The sequence below is a fragment of the Prorops nasuta genome, unplaced genomic scaffold (assembly GCF_024137725.1).
Source record: "Prorops nasuta isolate Cenicafe-Biocafe unplaced genomic scaffold, Cenicafe_Pnas_1.2 PNAS00032, whole genome shotgun sequence".
Classification (NCBI taxonomy): Eukaryota; Metazoa; Arthropoda; class Insecta; order Hymenoptera; family Bethylidae; genus Prorops; species Prorops nasuta.
The window spans coordinates 1,562,274-1,585,711 of record NW_027116829.1 but is presented as its reverse complement, the minus strand read 5'-3'; the positions used below and the strand labels follow the sequence as shown (position 1 = coordinate 1,585,711).

The window sequence follows — 23,438 nt, the reverse complement described above, 5'->3', positions numbered from 1 at the left end:
TGTATGCTGAGTAGAAGGTTGAAAAAAAAATTGCCAGTCGTTCATCTTTGGTTGGGTTTGCGAAGGAGGAGAAAGCAGCGAGGAGGGGAAGGGGAAGGGGAGGGGTGGAAAAAAAAGCTGCGAGAGAAGCTCAGCTTGCAAGCGCAGCAATATCCAACTTTCGTCCTCGTAAAACTTTTCGCGGCTGACGGCTGACAGCTGTCAATGACGCGCGAGCTTGCAGTGAGTAGCAGGGGGGGGGGGGGGGGAGGGAGGATGATGGGGGGGACAGCACCGTGGTTTTCCATCTGACACCCCTTACAACCCACCCCTTCCACACCCACACACAGTTACCAGCGGTTTGTCAAAGTGTCAGGGATCCCGGGTGGCATTCTTTCGGGACAAAACTGACAATAATTCCGCTGATGCGACGAAGACTCGACGCGGTACGCACAGGCTGGCTTGCGGAATTGAAAGCGAAAGGAAACGGAAATGAGATTTGCGCCACGTAGAATCTTCGGCAGGGATTGAAAGCCGAGCTTGCGCGCCCACCCGCCCTTTCCAGCAAATTACACCGCTTCTGCTGCTTGTCTAAAGCCTCGTGGTACACAGCATTCGAGATCGATCGATCTATCCTCGAGTATAACAAGGATTCTATCATTTTACAATATTATATATATATATATATATATATATGCGCGCGCGCGGTACGCTTTATTTTCTTCTCGATGTGCGGCGGAAATAAGAAATCGATATTGCATGATAAATAAAAAGTTGCGAAGGGATTGGATGGCGGGCGAATAAACGAGAAAAAGTGATGAAATTCGCGCGGATAATGTGGAATAATATATAGAGGCGGAATAACGGAAATGGCGGAAAGGTAATGTAATTGTGGCAATGCAGATCGTGGAAGGAATCGATCAAAGCCGAGGACGTATCGGTTAATCGGATTAATCAATCAATCACACCAATTCTCGTTTCGCGACACGTGGATAATGCGAGGGAAACCATCAACGCCCCCCGACCAGTATCAACTCGCACCGTCACAATTTTTCGATACTCGATAATCAAATCCTGCAGCAGAGTACGACTATCGAGCATTTTTTCATTTTCATGTAATTTTACGCTTTTCGAGTTCACTACCGCTCATTTTTTTAGCGTTCGTCGAGGAAACCTGTGCATGCGTGGGAAAAACAGGTTTTGAACAAAGAAATGGTATAAATATGAAGAAGCATCGCTCGTAGCTGTGAGACTCTGCTCCATGACAATTTTTTATATAATAAAATCCTTCGAGCATTTTTGAATTTTCTTGTAATTTTGCGGTTTTCAAATTCTATCGCACGATGTTTGTGGGTGTACATCTCGTAAACTGGGAAAGACAGGCTTGAAAATAGAACAGACGAATATTCAGAAGTACTTGCAGTCATAAAAAAGCCGGCAATTAAAAGTGGAAGATAAAAACGGCAGTTATAAAGGGAGAGATGAAAAGAAGTAGTTTAAAAAAAAATAGGATCGTTTTTTAAATGTGTCTATACGTGGGAATTGTATGAAAGTTGGTCTTTGTAGAATCATTGACCCTTACTACTTAGTTATCGATTATTAGACGATTATTTCGTTCGAAAGGTAAAACGTTTTCTAATTGTTGCAGCTGCTTTCTTTCTCACTTGAAATGAGTCGAATCCTTTGTTCGTCGCAGAGCCAACTAGATTTTACAGGACTGATTGTCAAATGTATTCGTTAACCCCTTCAAAGCTCGGCAGGTCAAATAAAGCTGACTGGGACAACGAATATTTGTGGAGATTGTAAAGGTCGTTGCAGGAGGGAAGGTGGGGAGGGGGGGGGGGGGTTGTTGGTGAAATGTTCGAGGTGGTATCAGCTACAATGTTTTTTGGTCTGCAGGGTGTTGTCCGAAAAGCTTGTTTTTTTTTTGCTGTCCCAGCACCGGAAATAAAAGTGGCGGCGAAACGGCCATTCTCCCAGGTTAATAGTTACTTAAACGGCCACCCATTGTGCTCTCTACGGGGAGCCTCGCGATATTGCCAGGGACCGGTAAATAGCGTCAAATAATTGCTAGTGACATTTTTCGGCCTCGCCAACCCCCAACATCCCCCGAAGATTTATCAGCGGTTATTCTTAAATCACCACCGGGGCACCCATACAACCAGCTTTATTATCATTGCGTAAACTCGTAACCTGAAAAGTAGAGGCAGGCTTTGTAAAGTTTACAGCTTTTTAAGTTGATTACGCTTGAATCCGGAAAAGCCACGGATCTGTGGGGTGAGGAGGTGCAGGGGCTGCACGCGTCGAGAGACGAGAGGGAAAAAAATCTTTGTCGACAAAGTGTACACGCTCCCACAGCCACCCCAAAGCTTCATACGAGTAATCGAATCTCTCGTGTGCAAGATGAAGCGAAAGGCTGGTCGTGATTAATCGTCGAAAAAGCGAAGAAAAATGGGGATGTGTTGTGTGCTGGGTGCAACGGGGAGCATTGCGTGCCATCATCTTAATCAAGAAATTTTCGGCTGGTCACGTGACCCATGTGTGCAAGCGAGTAGGAAAAAGGGGCATAGGTGCCATTTCGGGCTGAATTACAGCCGCGATGGGGTCGTTAGATAGACTCGACGAGGGGGGACCGAAGGTGTGGCTGGAACACGCCGATGATGAAGAATCCACCAAAAGCCCACGCTCGAACCGTGAGAATAATCGTCAACTAATTGCGAGATGACCTCCTCGACCGACCTCAATTATTAGGCCTCATTTCACCTTCTCCTCTTATTACTCTTTTTCACATTCCTTTTTTCCGCATAACTTATTACCAGCAGATTTTCATCCTCCACCCTCTATATTCACATATAATTGCTCTATTTTTTCTTCTTATTTAATGCTAATTAGTGTGGTAAATTTATGTACCAATAAAATTCTTATATTTTTGTGGTACACATATTTTAGGAATGTTCAAGTATGGCTTTTTAATTAATTTCTACATTACTTCAGTTTGTTACTTGTAAGAGCACATCTCGATTATCGAATAGATATTGTTTTGCATAATGCAATTCTCATGTTGGATAAAAAAGCAATAAGAATCTTGCAATCGTATTAGCGGAAAGATTTCGAATTTTCACTTGCTTTGCCAATGTAACTTACTTAAAAGGTTCTATAAACGTAATAACAGATTTAATAAATTTCCATTAGAGCACGCTATAATGATATTACTCTGAACAAACAATTAGTATTTGTGCACGTAAGAATTTTAATTTGTGAAATTAAATAATTCGGGACGCGAGCTTTTAACGTAATCATATAAAATCTAAATTTCTATATATATATATATATATATATATATTATAAGAGTAAATTAAAACAAACAAAATGTAATTCCTACTTCAATTTTAAACTCAGGCTATATAGCTGCATAACTTGGTTTAATTGTTAATTGAATATTGCATGACAGTACACGAGGTAGTTCCGAAATCACTTGTCCAACTCATAACAAACCTTTTCTACTGTCTGACTTTTTTAAATTTCTATCACAATTTTCTGGCCAACTGAAGCGAATAATTATTGTGCTGTTTTCTTTTGGGGGGTAAATTGAGATTCCATAATATTAACGAAGTTTTAACAAAAAAGAAGCGCGTAAATAAGTTTGTGATGAACGAGGCATACTTTATGGCTGGGAACTAGGTTACCAACTTTGGAATCGCATATCCAAGCAGTTTCTTGCAAAGTACATTAATGAGCCATAAGGCTTAATGTCTTAAATTACTCTGCATTATTTTGCATAATTTTGATACCATTCATTACAATAGCTAGGCAGACCTTATTATATTTTTCATAGGTGTATAGCCAACAATGAAACATTTTCCAGTTTTCTAATAATTTCATGAAAGTCATAGAGTACGGGATATTTATTTGCAATAATACGAGAGGGGGACCACATGTAATATTCGCGAAGCTTACAACCGTTCTGTATCACATGACTTTTGAACGATAAATAATACAAGAGATTGTATAAATATATAATAAATATGATAAATAATATTTCCCACAAACTCATCAGTTTTAAATGCATCGAGCAAAAAAGTATTAAAACAAAAACGAGGATCTGCAAAACATAAATGAAGAATGATCAGAGTGAGTATTTAACGGATAAATATCGTAGATTCTAGCGTGAAATAAAAAAGATAAGCGACTTGGTGGGCTGGAAGTGAATATTTCAGGATCCCGTGGGGTTCGCGTTCGGTACTGCTGATTCGAGGATTTAAACTCGCGAAAAGGGAACCGCTTTTCCCGTATAAGCTTCCCGATCGAATAGAGGTTGGCTTACGGCGTACTGGCCAGCACACACCACGAAGAACGGATAATACTGGACCGTTGGCAGATTTATGAATCCGCGGAAAGTGCGAGAGACTCCGAAAATCACCCCCTGAATTTATGATTTCCTCCGGTGATCGGTAATATTTTCTACCCTCTACCCGCCATAATGCTTGATTAAGCCGTCGAGAATTATTATCTTGCCAATGATAAACCACCTAGAAAAACATTGCAAAAGAAAAACAATTTCTTCAACATTTCTCTATATACTATATAGGTATAGCTGCTACTTTGTTACAATAACAACTGTGCCAAGAAAGTTATGACAATGAAAAAATAGTTCCCCCCATGCACCGATGCTAGATCAATACCATGGGAAAGTTAGTCGAGCGACTCGAGCAATAAGGCAAATTTATTTCAACTTTCATCGCGAGCCTTATTCCACTCGAGATGAAAAATATTTTTTCCATCATACCTGCACAGCGATTAAAGCAGCGGAAGCTTGCATTTCTCTAAATATTGACTCTTTCCTCGAGAATAAAAAGCTTTCAAGCTTTTCGCTGGGAATCAATATAAAAACCACCCTGTCATTACTGTAAGAAAAAACGGGCTGGCGTAACTCTTAAGAACTTTTAACCCACCCTCCTTTATTATGACTCCATACAGCTCGTAAAGACGTAATGGCAGAAAATTTTTTCATACAACCACCGAAAGCCTCGCAGCATTCCCTATCGCTATTCACCCCTTGTGCACCCTAATTCTGACCAGCTTGCACGAGACTCTTACCTCCGAGAGCCCTGTTCGCCGTGAAACAAACGAGGAATCCCTCGGATTTCGATTATGGACGATAACTCTTCTGTGTATATATATATATATATATATATATATATAAATATGTGTGCGTGTGTGTGTGTCTGTGGCTCAACCCTTATTCTTGCCTCGCACCCGCCACATCTTGTGCGTCGGTTTTCTCCTGTATTAGTGGGTGGTAGTTTCCGGAAATTCGCTCTCGGCCCAAGATTATCCGCTCCTGGAATTCCCGTCGCTCGTCTTTCTTGCAACCACCAATAACAACCAACACACCCCCTATCCTCTCTTGCGCATTTTCTCCACACCCCTCCATTTCTACCCACTTTGTCTTTAGTCCCTTGTGCCTCACGCGATTTCTTCCAAATTACATTGCAAATATTACAAGCTGCATCCCCCCCCCCCACCCCACTACTAATACTAGCAAAAGCAGGATTATTCATTCAATATCCTCCCTCGCGAGCTTTCGTAACGATGGTAATATAAAATTGAATTTTAAAAATCAAATGTGAAACGATTTAAAATACAGTGGTAGTACTAATGATATTGCCAGACAGATATGGGATTTGTCATAGAAATACGCTCTTGTATGAGCCGTAACTGGCTTTTCTACTTTGTTGAGGCTTCCCTGCTTGCTCGCAGCTTATTATATTTGCCCAGTCTTTTTTGTATCTAAAAGTCTCTTACGTCGTGTCCATCACGAACGCGTTGCTTCGCCTATTCCATTAATCTGTTATACAATAATGAATTCACCGTCGAAGGATATTTCAACTGGCGCGCGCGCAACTGCGGGTAATATTCCTGATTCGCACGCTAATAATCTATAGCAGAACTTTTCGCAGATGCAAATTGCAATAAATTTGCATAACTCATGGTGAACGATAGCCCATACCATCTGCGCTATCTCCGCACTGATAATACGTATTAATTACAGTAACGACAAGTGGTAGAGCACAACGGTAGTCCCGGCACTAAGTAATAGTAGCGGTAATAGTTTCCGGAAATTCGATCGCTCTCAGGATTATCCGTACTATATATATAGGAATTCTCATCTCTTCCCGCCATGGTAAAGGATTCTCGCGCCCGTTCACCGATAACTTTCAGCTAGAAAATCGCTGCCAAGTCTCTCCCAGCTTTTACATCCCCTACTATCACCGCACTTGACTTCCAACCCTTCCTCTTCCCCCCCCCCCTCCAATTCGCCACTTCTATCATTTCTCACGTATTTAATGCGCGATTCGTCTCGCGTTACTTAATTATGGATATCGCAGTCCGTAATACCACTCGAAGCCTCTCTCTCTCTCATCTATAACATAGCCAATCTTAAATTAATCCGAGAAAGGGAGAGGGAATATCGGATCATTCTACTTTCATCCCCTGTGTAGCTCCATAACTCGCCTTTCCAACGTCTCATCATCCATCTCTCTATATAACTGCTCTCTTTTATATTGACTCTTTAAACCCGATTCTTAAGAGTTATTCTATCACAAATTATACCCAGCATTTGGATTTTCCCTGATTTATTCCGGTCCAATAACCATCGATAATATTCACGATCGCTTTAATAGCAATGCTTGTTCACTTTCAATTTAGTCCTTCGTTTTTTTTTTTTTTTCTATTGGATCGCGCACAAATCCGAGCATTAATCACAATAGCATTTAACTTGATTGAATATCAATACAGGAAAAAATCGACAGAGTGAATTTATCGCGAGGTTTTCCATCTACGCGTCCATTTATTTGTCACCCACCTCAATTTGTAATTAATTATTTATTTTTGTTTACCGAAAGATTTCATTTTCATTCAAATTGCCATTTCGGTTACAGCAAAAAAAATACAGATTATTCGCACGACTTGTAGTTGTCCCTATTATATAACTATACATACATATATTCGATGCTTTACTTCCTTACGTGCATTTTACTATAAAAAAACCACAAGTTTAACTCGCGATTTTTTTATCAAGCAGAGTTGGATCTTTAAGCTGTTTACACAAGCCTGAGCGAGGGCTAAATTGGGCATGAATTTAACGATGCGACGGATGATTTTACACAGCAGTTCCCATAACCAGAGACGACTTATGAGCATGTTTATATTCTGTTTCAGAGTGCATATTTCCGTTGAAATGGGAGGGCACCTGGTTCCAGAGTGGAGTGCGGCAGCCCATTCTAATCTCGAGGAACGAGCTGTCCAGCAAAGGCACGTGCCTCCGCAACGAGGGCGATAAGTTCCTCCTGTACGATAAGTGAGTACGACCTCGTTTCTTTCTCACCCCCACTCCACCCTCCCTACACTTTTTTTTTGCTGTTGCACTCAAGCAAGAAGAATGCCAAGTATACTCTCCCATCCCTCTCCCCCTTCATTTCACTTTTATCCCAAGCCGGGTCTAATCTCGCTCAACTCTTTTTCCCTCCCATTTAAGGCTCCTATTTAAGAGAATAAGAAACTTTTCAAATGTAGAAAAGAGCTTTTTAAGTCTAGCCAATGTTTTATTCCTCGTGATCCTCTTTCGATCTCTCTTCTCTTGCCTCAAGTTTAACCAAAAATTATTATTATCCAAGCTCTTATCTCTTTCGATTAATTATGGTCCCTGGCTTACGTATACTCCACTCTCTTTCTTTATAGTTTAACTTTTTCTCTTTCAATCTCTCTCTCTCTCTCTCTCTCTCTCTTCTGTATCTTCTGTATCTTCGATCGTGGGACCTGTGGTGTGTGTATATTATCCATGCTGAATCTTTGGTAGTATTTTCTTATAGCTCCTACAGAGGTTTATCTTTTATCTAGAGCTGCTCCTCCTTAGTTTGTATTCTCCTGCAGGCCTTTTACTTACACCTATTGCCTAGGGATCGTATTCCCCTTCTATATAATATCCATGTCTTGCTGGCGCCTCGTTCACAAATGTATATTCTGACTAGAGCAAGTTTGGCCCCGGGCTTGGTGGATTAAAAGGGGGTGGCTTTGGTGGAGGGACCTTGTTCTCGAGACACGCGAAGAAGCTGTGGCTCTGCAGCGAAGCTGAAAGGCCCGCTGGGGGAGGGAGAGAGAGGTGGGGGAGAATAAGGCAAGGTAGTTTCTACGCTATACTCGTGTCACACGATCGGTATGAAGTTTTCCGAGAGAGATTCCTATCGTATGCTCGCCTGCTAAAACTTCGATAGATACGCTTATACCAGTTTTAAGAGCTTGAATTGTACTTTGACGTGTTTTTCGAAGCACCTTCGAGACTTTACCCAAAGTCTCTCAAGGATTAATACAACCTTTGTTTGCCCGTCTATATAGTATATGCTATAAAAAGTGTAGTTAATTTAATCCGAGCTGTACAAATTACTTAAGCTTTTGGGTATATTGATTAAAGAAAATGAAATTGTTATATTATTGTGTAGGAATTAATTAAAGCAGCTCCAGAAGAAATTAACTATTGGTATGCTTGTACATTTATACGAACCCTCTACCTACATGCCATGTGCTTTTTCAGTAAATTCTTTGATGTAGCAAAGTAATTGAATTTCTCACGTTCGATTGGATTGGACCCCTGGAGGGGCTTCCTCGTACATTTTATTTTCCGTTAAGGCCATTTGTAGTTTACCGGTATTTCGATCTTGCAAAAGTGGAACGCGAAAAGATGAAAGCTCGACAGTGCAATCGATGAAAAGGGAATAAATCTTTCCGTAAGCGCTATAATCTTCGACGAGCGCGATCAGGTCTCTCACACAGATTTCCATTTTGCGCGATGAAATATTCTATTCCTCCTCGTTTTCACTTGCCTTGGAAAAAGAGAGATAGAAATATACATAGTTATAGATGCAAAAAGAGATGGAGAATTAATGTCTGCCTGTGTTCGTCTTTACCCTCGAGCCATTCTCTCTCTCCCTCTCTCACTCACACTCACACACACGTGCTCACCCTCCTCCCAGAGCCTATAGAATGTTTAAAACCGAAAATCAAGCATTAGAATTTCACGAATGGTTTTTTTTTTGCCACAACCTTTTCATTTATACTCTATATTTTGCTTTCTCTCTTCGTACCCTGGCTTTCGCGTACCAATCTCTCTCATTCGAAGCACAAAGAAAAGAACGCAAATTGGAAAATGGGAGATACTCGATAAAAATAAACACACGACAATCTCGACGAGGTTTTTTTTAGAGAGAGAGAAGGGTGAATTTTTCAGGAGAAAATTTGCTCAATTTACCATTTGTCCTCAATTACAGTCTCGCGAGATAACATCGAGTGCTTTTCGCTGGTAGATTCAGGTTGGCTCGGATGGTACGCGGTATTTCATTTACGGTAAATCGAGTAGTGCCTTGGAAGTAAAAGAGTTTGATATATCGAGTGAAATAAAGCGATAATAAATCAGGCGCGAAGTTTGTTGCGAGAGGAGTTGGGTGGGGGTTAGCGAGGGGCGAAGGGGAGGGGGGGGGGGGGGGGGAGGGGGCGAGACCGACCGGAAAGAATTACAGCATAAATTTTACAATTCTCATTTTGTGGGTCGAGTGGAGAGAATCCGGCGGTGGCGTTGTGCGTTTTAGCGGCTGCGGCTGCAACGACGACAACTACAAAGAAGAAACGACAAGGACTAAATGAAGGCTCTTTTGCTCTTCTCTTGTGTTTCAGAAAGTCCTGCTACCGCTGCGTCGTCATTCACGAGAAGCACTCCAACGTTCTTCAGTACAAAGAAAGTAAGTTCAATCCAGCAAAGTTACAAATACACCTACGTAAGCCCCTCTACATGCGTATACTATATATATATAACCATATAGAGTTAAGAGCAAAGGTAACGGCGCGCACTCCCACTTATATTCGAAAATTCACGGCCACAAAAGACATCCATTTTCTTCCTCTTTCAGGCTGGCAGTGCCAACGTACCTACCACTGCAGGCTCTGCCTCAAAAAAGAAAGAGCGATACTCGTGAAATCGCACCGTTGCTTTCAGTAGAAAAATCCCTGGAGCGAACGAGCAGCCCGCATAAGATTTTAAGTACCGGCTTGTTCCCACGTCGAAAACATCGCGTTAAAGATGGAAAGTCGAAAGAAAAGTCGATTCAATAAATAATTCTTCCTTCGTTCGTTCGTTCTTTCCCTCGATCCCCCCCCCCCCCCCCCCACGTCCCTACTATACTCGTCCGTTGACTACATTTATAGAAAATAACGTTTTACGAGTATACAACCAGTGATGAACATCAGTCATAAGTCAGACGCAGCGAGGAAATCTCTTTTATTATTAATTTTAGCAAGGACCCCGGGTATTGCCAGTGGAGAATCGTTGTTTTTGGCCAAAAATAACCTTCAGAAATTAAGTTGATCAAGCGTCTAATGAATGCCACGCGATGGTTTAATTAGCGAACGTATAATTCCGGGCAGGTTTACGAGTTATCTGGATCGTTTGAAATAAATCGCTGCCACGGCTTTTCTTAATAAACTTTTCGGCATTACGCGGCAGCTAGCACGAGCTAATTACGCGGACCATTTGTGCCATACCGAATACCCACACACATATACATAGTACGTAAATGCACGTATACACGCGTAGCAGCATTTCACAGCGGACGTTTCATTTTGGGTATCTGCGTCGTTAATCGCTTTATCGGAGGACCGCGTGACACCTCTGTACTCGAGCGAGAAGTTATAATAAAATCAGGAAATGAGAAGCTGATATTTATATTTGCCGAGCAAACGACGCGTCCATATTTGGCGACTATGCGGCTTCGCATTGTTCCGCGGCAGGCTCGATTGACAACATTTGCAGAACTTCCTGAAATCGAGTCTACCCAGCTTGAAATACGTGCGATTGGAACTGTGAATAGCGTGCGCGCTTGCTTGTGTGCAGACCAGTGTGCGAATTTAGCCTAAAATATCTCGCGTATACCGTCAAAGTTCCTCTCTTCGTGTGTGTACGTGTGTGCTCACTGTAATATACTTTAGTACGCATTACATATGCTCGTGTCAACACAGATGAATAATATCTGAATTAGAAGCACAGATTTGCTTATCCATATAGGAATGAGACTGCGCGTTTCATTCGATATATATATATATATACAAATGACTCTTAATTATACATCTTTCATCGGGGCTGCCTTTGTATCGCTCTGAATATAATATCATAATTATTATATTCATACGATTAATCTCGATTATTGCTTATAAATAACGAAAATAGCGTAGTAAAGGTAATATAATCAGTTTATATCCTTTATTAAATTATTGTTGCAGTGAACAATCGAGCAGAAAGATTTTCATAAAATACTTAAAATAACAGTATAGAATTCGTGTACAATAGTTTCATGCTTTCATTGAATGTAAACACGAACGTGGAATTAAATCGTTGCAATTGGCAACAATATTTGTTGCTGGTATATTTTTATATTTTCGCGCATACCTTTTCGCAATTTGACCCGTGACTACGTTCAGCTATCCGAAACTGAATAAACAAATCCGGACAAACAGACACTGATCTATGAATTCGTTGAGAGTGTGTTTGCTAGAAACTGCAGCTATGAGTGTACGAGGGGGTGAGAAATATATGTATGTATATGGGTGTGCGTACGAGTATATAGATGTGCTCGTCAGTGAAACCCTGCGGCCTCTCCACTCATGACTAACCCATTTTTCACGTAACGATCCATATTTACCTGCCTTCCACCGCACAACCCACTCATACGTATCACTTTCGATTATGAGCACCGATTCAGCTTCGTTAAAAAGTCCGGGGTGGGGGGGAAAAAAAAACAAGAAAAACTTTAACGATGCACCAACGACAAGAACAGATTTTTGCTCGGAGCATTTTTCAAATGTGAAAATTCATTGGAAAAATTAAAGCTTCGATTTTTCCTCCTCGATACATCTCCACCATTCAAAACTCATCAGTTTTACTTGTTTTGTTTTCTATACTTTATCGAGAAAAGTCTCTGTCAATTTTAAGTATTTTTATCGCTCGTGTATTAACAGCATTACGCATGATGGAAATAGTTGAGATTCAGTTAAATTCGATAGTATTGTTTTTAAGCAGAGACTGATATATCTAATGGTTAACTATGCTAATCTCTCTGCAGATATTTTCGATGCATTAAGAAATCGTTATTAATCCAAGGGAAGGGAGTAAAATGTTCGATTGGATAAGTTTAATGAGGAGACGCACAAGTTTTCGTCATTTTAATAATTAATATTCCAACGACGAAAGCTACGAGTCTCCTGGGAGGAATTCTGGCTGCTGAGGATTTGTTCGAAATAAGCAGAATCACAGCTCGTCATTGTCGTTTGTACAGGAATGAGAGTCGTTAAGTTCACTTGGAGGAATAATACAACCGTTCGAATTTCGTTTTTCGTTATCAGCGGGCTTTTAATTAACGATTGACGTTCCAATCAGCGAGCGAGTCTTTGGCTCGGTGGGAAGGGGAGAGGGCAGTAAGGAAATAGTTATCGATCGACCAATGGGAACATCATATTCCACGAGGATACTAGCAACTATTAAATTAACTCTTATTGGCCAGCGGCGATTGAATCATATTGACAAATATTAGATATTACATTGAGGTGTACTATTAACAACACCAACAAACTCCCATACAAAATATATTACATCATCTAGCTTAATCATTCAATTCATTTTACCTTCATTACACGCATAATTTTGTTTATTTGCAAAATTATCTTCAAACGAGTAGTCTTATTTGTTTGAAGTAAAATCATTTTTTTATTATCAAATTTACGCATACGGTATTTGAAATACTCAGGTTACCTTGTCAGCCCGAAGTTCCTTTCCCCGGAAAATTCTCTTATTTCTCACGATGATTCAATTAGAAATACTATTTAAAGCACTATATATTCGGTTTTAACGTTATGGAGAAAATACACTTGAAATACAATTATTCAATTAATTTAACATAACATGGTCTACCATTTGATACGACATCATCTGATATTTGTACTGGAAACTCGATTAATTTGGTTTTTCATTAAAAGAATTATTTCGTGATATATTCTCGTAAGGTGAATTTATTCGGATGATCGAAATGGACGTTTCCTTCTAAAGCAATCTTGGCTTCTACAGTGTTAATTCCTTTAAAATCCAATTGTACGATGCTCGTATTCCTAGTCCTTAGACATTTCCACCCATCAACCACCTCGTAAATTGCTTCCTGATTCTATACCCTAGAAATTCTCTCGACCGGAAATATTTCTCTTCCTTCTCCCTTATCCAAAGTCTAATTCTAATACGTTTGTTTTCATGTACTCCTTTCATTCACAAATGAGAGCCTCAAATAACTCGCATCTCTTTCGTTCTTGATTACCAATCCCTAGATAGCTGCAGACTTTCAACATATCGCTTTTACACTCCCCCCTCTCCCTCACATTTTCTCCATATATTCAGCCATTTCCCTCTTTTTCCATATTCGTCCAGTTTCTGACTGACCGAGTTTTCGAGTATCGTTCCTGTCCTTGTCTAACGTTTCGAATAGCAGTGGGTTTACTTTCCACCGAGCGTCATCCCACCACCTATCACGAGGCATTCCATATTTCCCCGAATCACAATGAGTCTCTCTCTCTCTCTCTCTCTGGTCCGGTATCCCTGTGGGGGCTGCAGAATCCGGCACTCGCGGTACGACACTATGCAGATTAAAGTCCGATAAGAGCGGGGAACTTTGACAAATCGTCGAAAAATGTCAGGCCCGCCGGCCTACTACCGGCGTTTTCCCCTTAATATCCGCCAGACTTGTCTTCTTTGCCTCTTGCAACACTGCAAGGAAAAGTGATATTTCCCCACTAATAATTCTCTCCTGCCTTCTATTTTTACATCCATCCATTTGATGTATTACACAGACATTCATCTTTTATGCCTTTCACGACGTTAACTACACTTATCATTTTCACTCTGCCAAGAAATGCATTTATTATATCATTACAGTTTTATCAATACAGTATCTGTATTTTTTAAAATAAATTTTATCATGTAAAATTATTAATCAGTTTTGAGATATGTATGGTATTCTTATTTGCTCGTTAATTGGAAGAAATAAAATTAAAAGGATTTTGAAAATGCTAGGGTAAATGTTAAACGAGTGAAAAATGACTTTTATTTTCGCACAAAGAGGGATTTGAGGGTGAATGGAAAATTTGGAAATGAGAGGATAGCGAAAAACCACGTGGAATGCCAGCTAGAGCCTAGGGACAACGGAATCTATTTCTTGGTGACTTAATAGCCGACGAATTAGGTCAGTTTTTAGCGTGTGCTTCGTCCAATACGTTTCGGTGGAAAATGGAAAACGCTTGTCAGTGGGGAAACTGATGAGCGCTAAACTGAATTCGTCCCCTCGTCTCCGAATCTTTTATCCTACCCACGGAAATTGTATATATCCGTCCTTAAAATCGTGCAGTATTTCCCATCAACATCGAAGGGAATAAAGTTAAAGCTCTTTTCTGAAAGTAAACTTTATAATTTCCCCTACTCTCTCGTATCTCTTAAATTTATTCATTTCTCCTTTCAATGGCAATAACTAATAGCATTAATAAACCATACGATCATAATGATTTCAACTATGAAAATAATCGGCAGTAAAAGAAAAAAAAGGAAGGAAAATGCAATTTCAAGGAGCTAGTAAGAAAGTATGGGAGGTGGAAGTTAAAAAAAATTGGTTTTAGTGGTATTAAGTGGCCATTTAAAACAAATGACTGTGAATAAATATTGAAGAAGGTGAGGCAGTGAAATGGCATGAGCGTAAAAGGGGAAGAATGCTGGAAAGGCGCGAATAAAATAACGCTGGCTTTTCTTAGTCAAATGGCACCATTAATATCAATATCGGAAAACGATATGTCGATCGATGAGTGCCTGGGTAGTGGGGGGATGAAGAGGAGGATTGTAGCCTGGAAGGGAAAGGAGTAGGGGTGGATGAAAGAAGGTGGCAAACGGATACAGGCACCCTTTCCTGTGCTGCTGCTTCTGTCGCCTACGGCAGTGGCACCTGCGCGCGAAAAAGTTAACTTCCTCTCACGCCTGCCACACTCTTTTGCAAGAAGGAAAGAAATCGAGAGGAATATCCATCCTTAAACTTCCTTCGCTATGAACTTACTACTCAGGAAGATTCGTCATTGCCCTCTCCCTCCTCCCATTCACTCTACCTTTCCTCCCCATTCGAAGCTTTTCTCATTTTCTCACTCAACTTTCTCACCCCCCCCCCTCCCCCCCCCCTCTCCTTCTCCAACTGCAAACTTTCTGACACAGCGGACCCTACGCTCCTCTCCCTATACTTTCTCCCTTTCTCTCGATTCTGTCTCTTTCTTGGAGCGATATTACTTTCCGATTATACTATATATATATATATATATATATATATATATATATATATAGAAAAAAGAATTATGAGATACACAAGGAAATCGAGCCTCGGCCTCCCATCGAATTTCCCCCGGGAAAAATTGCGAGCAACCAGGATAATGGGAATTAAGGGACGATTGTTGCTATTACGCTGTTTATTTTGCAAATTAGCTTTGCTTTATGGCCCGTCCGAGATTGCGATTTTACGGGATCTTGATATATATATATATATATATCTGCTTCATCTTATTTTCTCGATTCTCCCTTCTTTCCCTCTCTTCTTTTTCGACGGGATTTTAAAGCTATCGAAGTAGCTGCGCTGCAATGTTTCTTCGAGGTCTGACTCGTCGTTGATTCTTTCTACTGCGAGTTGATTTTTTGTCTATTTTTTACTAATCGATTATCGTTCCTCTGTTGCAGCATATTGTCACAATAAGAATACACTGGCATCTCTGTGCTCGTACATAACCGGTGATGCACTGTTGTATTCCATGTTCCGCGAGGATGCCCCATCTGTGCCATGTCCTTTTCGCGGTCCCATGACCTTTTCGTACAACCGAGGTCATGGCACCTGTTCCAGTCCGCAGAGCAACGTGGACACCTGCACCGATGACAGCAGGCTCCTATTTAGGTACCAGGCATGCCCGGATGTACCTGCATCCGAAAGCGCAGGTAATTCACGTTTATCGAATTAAGCTAACCAAACCTTGCAATAATTCTATTTAATCAGGACAGAAAACTTTGCAAATTTACACAGAGCCGAACCAATTTCAATAATTATATTTGCTAATAATTTGTAATCGAGCTTCGTTTCCTATTGTCATATATAAAACTGCGATAATTACTTATTTCTTTATGATAATTTCTCGCGAATGGTTTAATTAAACTCGACAATGCTTATCGTAGATCTATTACGTTATTTCTGAATTTTTAGCTTTAATTCAATGCTCGACTCCACATTTTTTCGCATTCTACCGCGGTACATAATAGAAGGCATCAGGCATAATTGATCTCTAAGCCGGACGCAAAATGACTTTTGTCACTGACAGTTGACAGTAAAACCAGCTTCGTTCTATGTAAATTCTATAATGTTTAATTAAACTTTTGTGATCGATTGAGAGTAACGGAAGAGTAAGTGACTGATAATACCTGCAAAAGTCACACTGTATTTGCATACTCAATATTTCCCTCTGTACTGACGGATAAGCCTTGTCATTATTTACTTCCTCGCATTGTTTCTTTAAAAAAGTAATATTTAAAACACGATAACATCAATGCGAATGTATTTGTGAAAACTTTTTAATTTCACTTGTCAATAATACGAGCAAACTTGTTAATAATTAACGCTCATCGATATTTTAATTAATCTCGTATTGCCTGCCGATATAGACCACACTCTCCGCGCGTATACAAAGATTTCTGAATAAAACCAGAACGCGCGCGGTATTTACATTTTTATACCGAGTTCTTCCACCCTAAATGATCGAATCAATAACTCTGCACGGAGAACAAAAATTGTTCGATTTAAATACATTTTTTCTCCGAACAATTCCATTGTTACACGCATAAGAAACGTTTTAAAAAAAAATGTCTACTCGAACGAAAGAGTGTCGAATGTTGTATTCTTACCACAGTCAAATTGTAGCATGGTTCTTTGTTTGGCCAGGATAATTTTGGTCCCTTGCACGTTACATCCAACTCATTTCGGATTTTGAAAATTCGTTGCGTGACCGAGCTCACCGCGAAACGCCGGTTAAAGGGGCGCTCGTCAATTACACGCACGGAAATGTTTCCATTTTACTGAATTCATAGACGTGTGGAGCTTTTCTGTGTAGGTGCGTTTGTTTATTTGCTCGTGTGCGAGCACCACCGGCTATATCGATGATAAATCGAATCACACGGGACCGAAAATACAAATATATAAACCGCCCACCCACGCGATTTCTCCGCGGTCCCTTTCCCTCTCCGATATTTGCCCAATGTACTATATAATTCCGTTTAATTCGACGCTTCCATGTATAAGTGGCTCCTGATTGTGTGTGCACACATCTATAAAGTAACGCGTAAACATATCAACCACCACTTTGCTTCTCGTACGATTTATTCCCTATAGAAAATTGTCTGCTGAAGCGTTCGATTCTTTATTACCAAACGCAAAGTCGAAGAAAAAACAGTATCGCTTTCCAACGTTTTTAATAAACTTTAGTCAATCATTTATATCACTATCCAGAAGCTTAAATCTTTCTTCTCGACTAAAATATTTTAATAATTTTCTTCTCGTATATAGGTATAAAAATGAGAAATAGTCTCTGTATTTCGTGGTCGATCGATGGTAACGAAATTGATTGGAAAAAGTGTGTATATAAGAAATAACAGATGAACAAAAAATTGGAACGAAGATCGTTTTAATTGACCCGCGATTGAAATTTGGTAGACGCGAAGCAGTTGAAAGCACGCAGAAGTTCTGTGTCGCAAGTTTCGAGCGCAAAATTGAGGCGTGTGCACACAAACCACGGGCAAAAAATACCACGGAAGTAGAAAAAATCTATTTGCATCAAGCTCGTCACACCAAGCTATACACATTGTAAATAACATTTTTCCTCTTCTTTGATAGCTGAAAACTATTCCAGGCTGGCACACAAGTACGCTCTGTGGAGGCTCTGATATACACGCCACCTTTCTTTGGCACATGGAGTATTGCGAAGACCAACCCCCCTCCCTTTTACAAATACACTCTCGCCTATGCACGTTCAGCCTTTCACTTCATCTCCTATTTCCTTCTATAAGTATACACCAACCCTATCTTGGCTAAAACTATTCATACGCGAGCTCAAACCCTTCCAGTCAAACTTGTAATTTATTCCAGAAGGGTGTGCAACACCCCTTTCTTTCCTCCCTTTATATATATACGTATACCGTGATGGTCAATGAAAGCTTATCAGCCAACAATACCAGTTATGGAAAATATAGTAATATCGTAAATTACCTCCCCACTGGCTTCAATCGAATAAGGGCTGCCTCAAGCTTTTTCTTTTATTCATATCAGTCGATACCAAGGTAGAATCTTTGTTAAATTTATAATTTAACGTTATATATTTATTATCAAAGAGATTTATGCGAAAGCCATTCAGGCACTTTTCCAATATTTTATCTCGAACGGAATTTATGCTCGATCGCAAATCGAACGAGCTCACGAGTTGAGAATAATCCATGCATTTAAGTATAGGGGGAGAAAAATATTGGTAAAAACAGCTTTCTTATCGCGGAGAAATCTCGCGATCGAACGGAGCTTTTCCCAACGGATCGTCGCAAATTGCCCGCGGCGAGAAATCTAGACTCGAGGAGGAAAAAACGTGTAAAGGGAAAGGGAGGGGGTGGGCGAGTGGTAGGGAGGGCGCGCTGAAAAAGGTATCCAGCACTCTTTCGCGAGATGTGATTTAGATACGCGAATCCTGGCCGGCGGGCTCCTTTTGCAAAGTCCAGTAGTACGAACGTTAAAGAGCCAGCCAGAGAGAAAGTAAGATCCTGGAAAAAGAATGATCGCGCTTGCCAAGATACTGAAAGCAGGATACTTTTGAAGCAGGGATTCTTTTATATCAGTTGCTCTCCTAATGAAAATTGGACTAATATCTTAGAGAGGAAAGATTTTTGCTCGTCTATTTTCATGATTAAAGGGAGTCTAGGAGATTTATTCGAATACGTCTCTACGGGGTATAAATATATATAATTTATTAAGAAACTCCTGCGTACATGTATATATCTCCCTTAGAAATACATCGACAAATCAATATGACCAGTACGCGAGAGCAATTAAATTCATTTATATCAGGCTTGGGGCTGGATAAATTCATTGATCGGATAGTGATTAATAGAAAAAAACAGCAGTTTGGTAGAGCGAAAATTAATAGCCAGCTGATAAAGCTTGGAAAGAGTAAAGTGGAGAGGTGGCAGTTGAAGATTGAAGAACGGAGATTCTGGAGGGGCGAAAAACTTAGTAGGTTAGCCACGCGGGATTGCAAGAAGATCCTTTAGTCCTTTTCAACGAGGATATCCTTGCAGCAGAACTCAGAAGGCAGTGCTAAAAGAGACCAACAATTATCGCTCGCAGGTAGCTGCTGTGGCTTTCGAGGTGTGGCCCAGACACGTAAAAATCTTCGAGCTAGCTGCTATCGGCTTTCCCATCGACCCCAAGCCCTTCCCCTCCTCCAACTACCCCCTTTTTACCGCTCCTGGACACTCTTTAGCGTCTCTGCACTCTCGCGACCACTGGACTTTCTCAACTCGATAATCAGGACTCGGCTATCTAAATCACATCTCGTGGCAAACTCGAATATCTTTTTATTCTTGCTACAATCCTCACTCCCCTCCCCCTCTCTTTTAACAGCAAAGTCCTCCATTTTGAATCCACGTTAAAAACTTTCGTCTCCTCTGCCAGAGTTATTTTTGTCAAAATTTGGTGAAAGGAAGCCTGATTTCTCTATCATAAAAATTTATCGAAAAGCAATTTTTTATAGAGTCGAATGTTCTGGGCTGTAATTGGTAATGAATATTTTGTCAAGATAAAATTTGTCAAGTGTTAAGGGTCCGGGATATATGCGAGGATTTTTGCGGAGTGTTGTGAATTAATGAAAGATCGTTGCTCGTTGCAGTGGAAGAATTGGAGTGCTTGGCGACCTGGAAGGAGGGCAGCAGCCGGTACTTGGTGGGCCGTTTGCATCATGGACATGCTTCCAGCAACGAAGATCGATACCGCTGCTTCGTGTACGAGAAGGCAGGTCAGACAGTCCAGGGCAGCCTCAACAGGGCAGTCCTGGGCATGGCCACCATGGATCACGAAGTAAACATAAATGGGGCCACTGCCCCTGTTCCCGAGGGTGCATCCGAAATTTACAGGGTGGCGCAGAGTGGGGACGCCACTTGCAATGGGCTCTTCAGTGCCATGGAAGGATCCAGGACGATGACCTTGAAGAAGGGTAAGTCCTTTGCAAATATTTGAAGTGCACATTTTTTTGCAACGCTGTGCCATTATCTTGGGACATAGCTACGTAACAAATTGTTGAGGAACGAACAATTTTTTTATATATATCACGGACGTGGAAAAAGGATTGCGAACTTGAGAATAAAAAATCCTGGCAGGTATGTCATTATCGTATTAGTTGGAGCTCCGCAAAGGATGCACTTTGCAATTAAGTAATTTTAATTTGCGCGGTGAAAACAAACGTTAATTAGCTTGTCGCCGACAACTGTAAAGTCGTTGTGAAAATAGTGCGAGCTGACCATTTCGACGGGATAGCAAACAGTATTGTCCTTCTTCAGTTAAAAGTATAATATTCTCTCCTTTCTGCTTCGCTCCCCACCTAGACGAGTTTGCAAACCCGTATCTCACCGCGAGTCTCCCGGAAACTTCGTTAACGGATTTCACTTCAGTGGATTTCACGATCTCCCCCCTACTCCTCTCTTCACTGCACTTCCCAGTTGCCACTTTCTTTGGCAAATTGTTTTAAGTCGAGTGGGAGTCACGAGGGGATGAAACTCAGGCAAACGAGGGTTCTTATAAGCATTGTTTTTAATATTACTATAGCCTTGCTCAACCTGGATGAAACTTATTTCATTTATTCACACCTATTAATTTATTTCCTTCCAACACACACGCACACACATACATATGCATTCTTTGACTCTTTTGAAATGCAAAATTTTTTATCGTCCTGCCTGCTTCAGTGAAATGCCATATTTTTACCGTTCGAAGCAATAAATGCAAATATTTCGAAATGGGAAGAGCTAACGAAGATCGAGAAATTTCCAAGTAGTGTATGAAGGTAATAAAGCTGGCCATTTCGGGGAGTCCTTTCTCACCCCCCATTTCTCGCACCCACGACGATTTTGCGTGACCGATAAAACTGTCGATGGCGAAACAGAATCGTCCGAGCTCATAGAGTTCCGGTTCCGGTTCTCACATCCACTTGCAGCAGCAGCAGCAACCCCCTCGAGCATCCCCTCCCTCCTATTCTTTGTCGCTTTTATGGCACGTAAAAGCATTGTTGCTCTCCACCCTCTCCTCCTTTGGCGAAAGAATGAAAATAATTCAGCAAGCTCGATAAGTCCTGTCAGGATACAAATTCCACTGTCGTAAAAATCGAGTTGCTTCTTCATCCATCTTCCCACCTTTTCCACAGACGAGCAGTAAATTCTACTCGTCACGTTATGCCTGCAGTTTATGTACTTTATTTTCCTCGCTTTCTACCCCTAAACCACCGCCCCCCTCCCCGCCTTGAAACTGCTTAGTTCAAATACTTCTCCAATGTATGATTCAGCGAAAAATATTGATTTCTTCGTACGTCTGATTATAAAATTGTATTTTCTATCACAAGTGTATTTATTTTTTCGAGGTTATTGAATTGCATTGAGATATCAAGGCTTTTACTTTACAGTTTCATCGCCAGGCGAGTGTCGATTTCCTAGTTGGCTTACCGGACACACCAGTGGTGGCCTCACCTGGCACACGCTGGATCTCGCCAGGTCGTACACCTTCCACCCCCGTAATGCCTCCCTCCACGTGACAAGAGTGAACACGAGCTCCTCGAGATACGAAGCTGCCTTCTCGGATTCGCCAAATGGCCTCGAACAAGAGGGACAGACTGTTAAAATTCTATGCAATAGCATCAAACAGTCGAGCGCTTCTCAAGCAATGACGATGATAGTTGCTCATTTTACTGTTGGCTGGTAAGTTTATTTATTTCTCGGATTAAATTGATTAAGTTTGGTTTGATCGATTCTTTAAGAGATATTAATTTTTGAATATTTGTTATTTTCTTTACAGTCAAAGCGGCTATATGTGTATGGTATTCTACAGAAGAGACGGTCATGTGATAGAAGTACAAACCGGAAGTCCGGTCTCCAGACCGGAAGAAGCCTGTAGCTCGTCGTATTTTCAAGAGAACATCATCCCCTACCTCACCTTAGTCAGTGAGTACTCTTGGGAGAAAATCTTTATACATCGTCCGTTTAATTTTTTATTAAATTATCAAAAATAATTGCCAGCGATATGATAAAGCGATTCAATATTCGATCGATCGTTGATAAATTTTTGCGTGTAATCGCAAAGAAGTAAAGCTCGAGAGATGAGACAATCTGGCAAATTTTTAATTAGTTGTGATAAAAACATTGCGGTTAATTACTGGTGTACTTTGGCGTACAAGAAACTCCACAAGTGCTCTTCCACTCTCTTTTTGGACCGCTTTCCAGTAAATAAATTCTTTTCGGGCGTAATCTCTCAACAAAAGAGCGGTCAAAACTAAGAGAGTGCTTCCTACAAAGCGTGTTCTGGCCTCCACGGTCTCTCAAATTAGAATCCATTAGTCTACCCTACACGAGTATTACCCCATTAAGAAGACACACAAATTTTCATTAAATTTGTAACATCTCGCTATGTCTATTATTCTCCACGAATTAATTAGCAATCACTTTCAAAAAACTGTTGATAACAAATTCATAATAATTAATATGAAAGAAGACACAATTTTTACAATAATTATCCGTCATCGTTCGTGATAAGAAGAGAGTTTTATAGCGTTTTTACGAGGTGCTTTGAAAGTTTTGGAAATCAGAGTGCTGGCCTTTCTATCGCGAGGGCATTTATGACACGACAAGATCGCCTTTTGTGTCGCGAGTTCGTGTTGGTTTGCCATAGTCGGGGTAAATTTTCGGGATCGCTTGTTAGGAGCGTTTTTAGGGGTCGCGTGGGGTTGTAGGATAAGGGCGTTTGCTCGGGTTTGGCTGAAAGGGGGTAAAGGTAGGCGGATTGGTGAAGGGGATGGGGGTGAGGAAGGATGAGATCGTAAAAACTGTTGACTGCCGACGATAAAGCCGCGTGTGTGCTGGAACTCTCGGGCTCTCCCGTAGAAAAGTTTTCGGACTGCGAGGATTTAGTGCGGTTGGACTCTCTCTCTCTCTCTCTCTCAGTGGCAAGCTCACCCTGGTCCGTACATTCGCTTCGATGGAGTTGCTAGGGCCAGAGCAAAAAAAAACAGGC

The 23,438-nt window shown here is 40.8% G+C and overlaps 1 protein-coding gene across 4 annotated transcripts in view; it reads left to right on the top strand.

Moving 5' to 3' along the window:
- The window catches only part of LOC136783133 (uncharacterized), a 208,953-nt gene that overhangs the window by 149,538 nt on the left and 35,977 nt on the right, over positions 1-23,438 (top strand). For all 4 annotated transcript variants that reach the window (XM_066743000.1, XM_066743003.1, XM_066743001.1 and 1 more), the window contains 6 exons: positions 7,204-7,342; positions 9,709-9,773; positions 15,827-16,078; positions 20,056-20,379; positions 21,838-22,129; positions 22,227-22,372. In XM_066743000.1, coding sequence (XP_066599097.1) covers positions 7,204-7,342; positions 9,709-9,773; positions 15,827-16,078; positions 20,056-20,379; positions 21,838-22,129; positions 22,227-22,372 — 1,218 coding nt within the window. The remainder of the gene's footprint in view (positions 1-7,203; positions 7,343-9,708; positions 9,774-15,826; positions 16,079-20,055; positions 20,380-21,837; positions 22,130-22,226; positions 22,373-23,438) is intronic.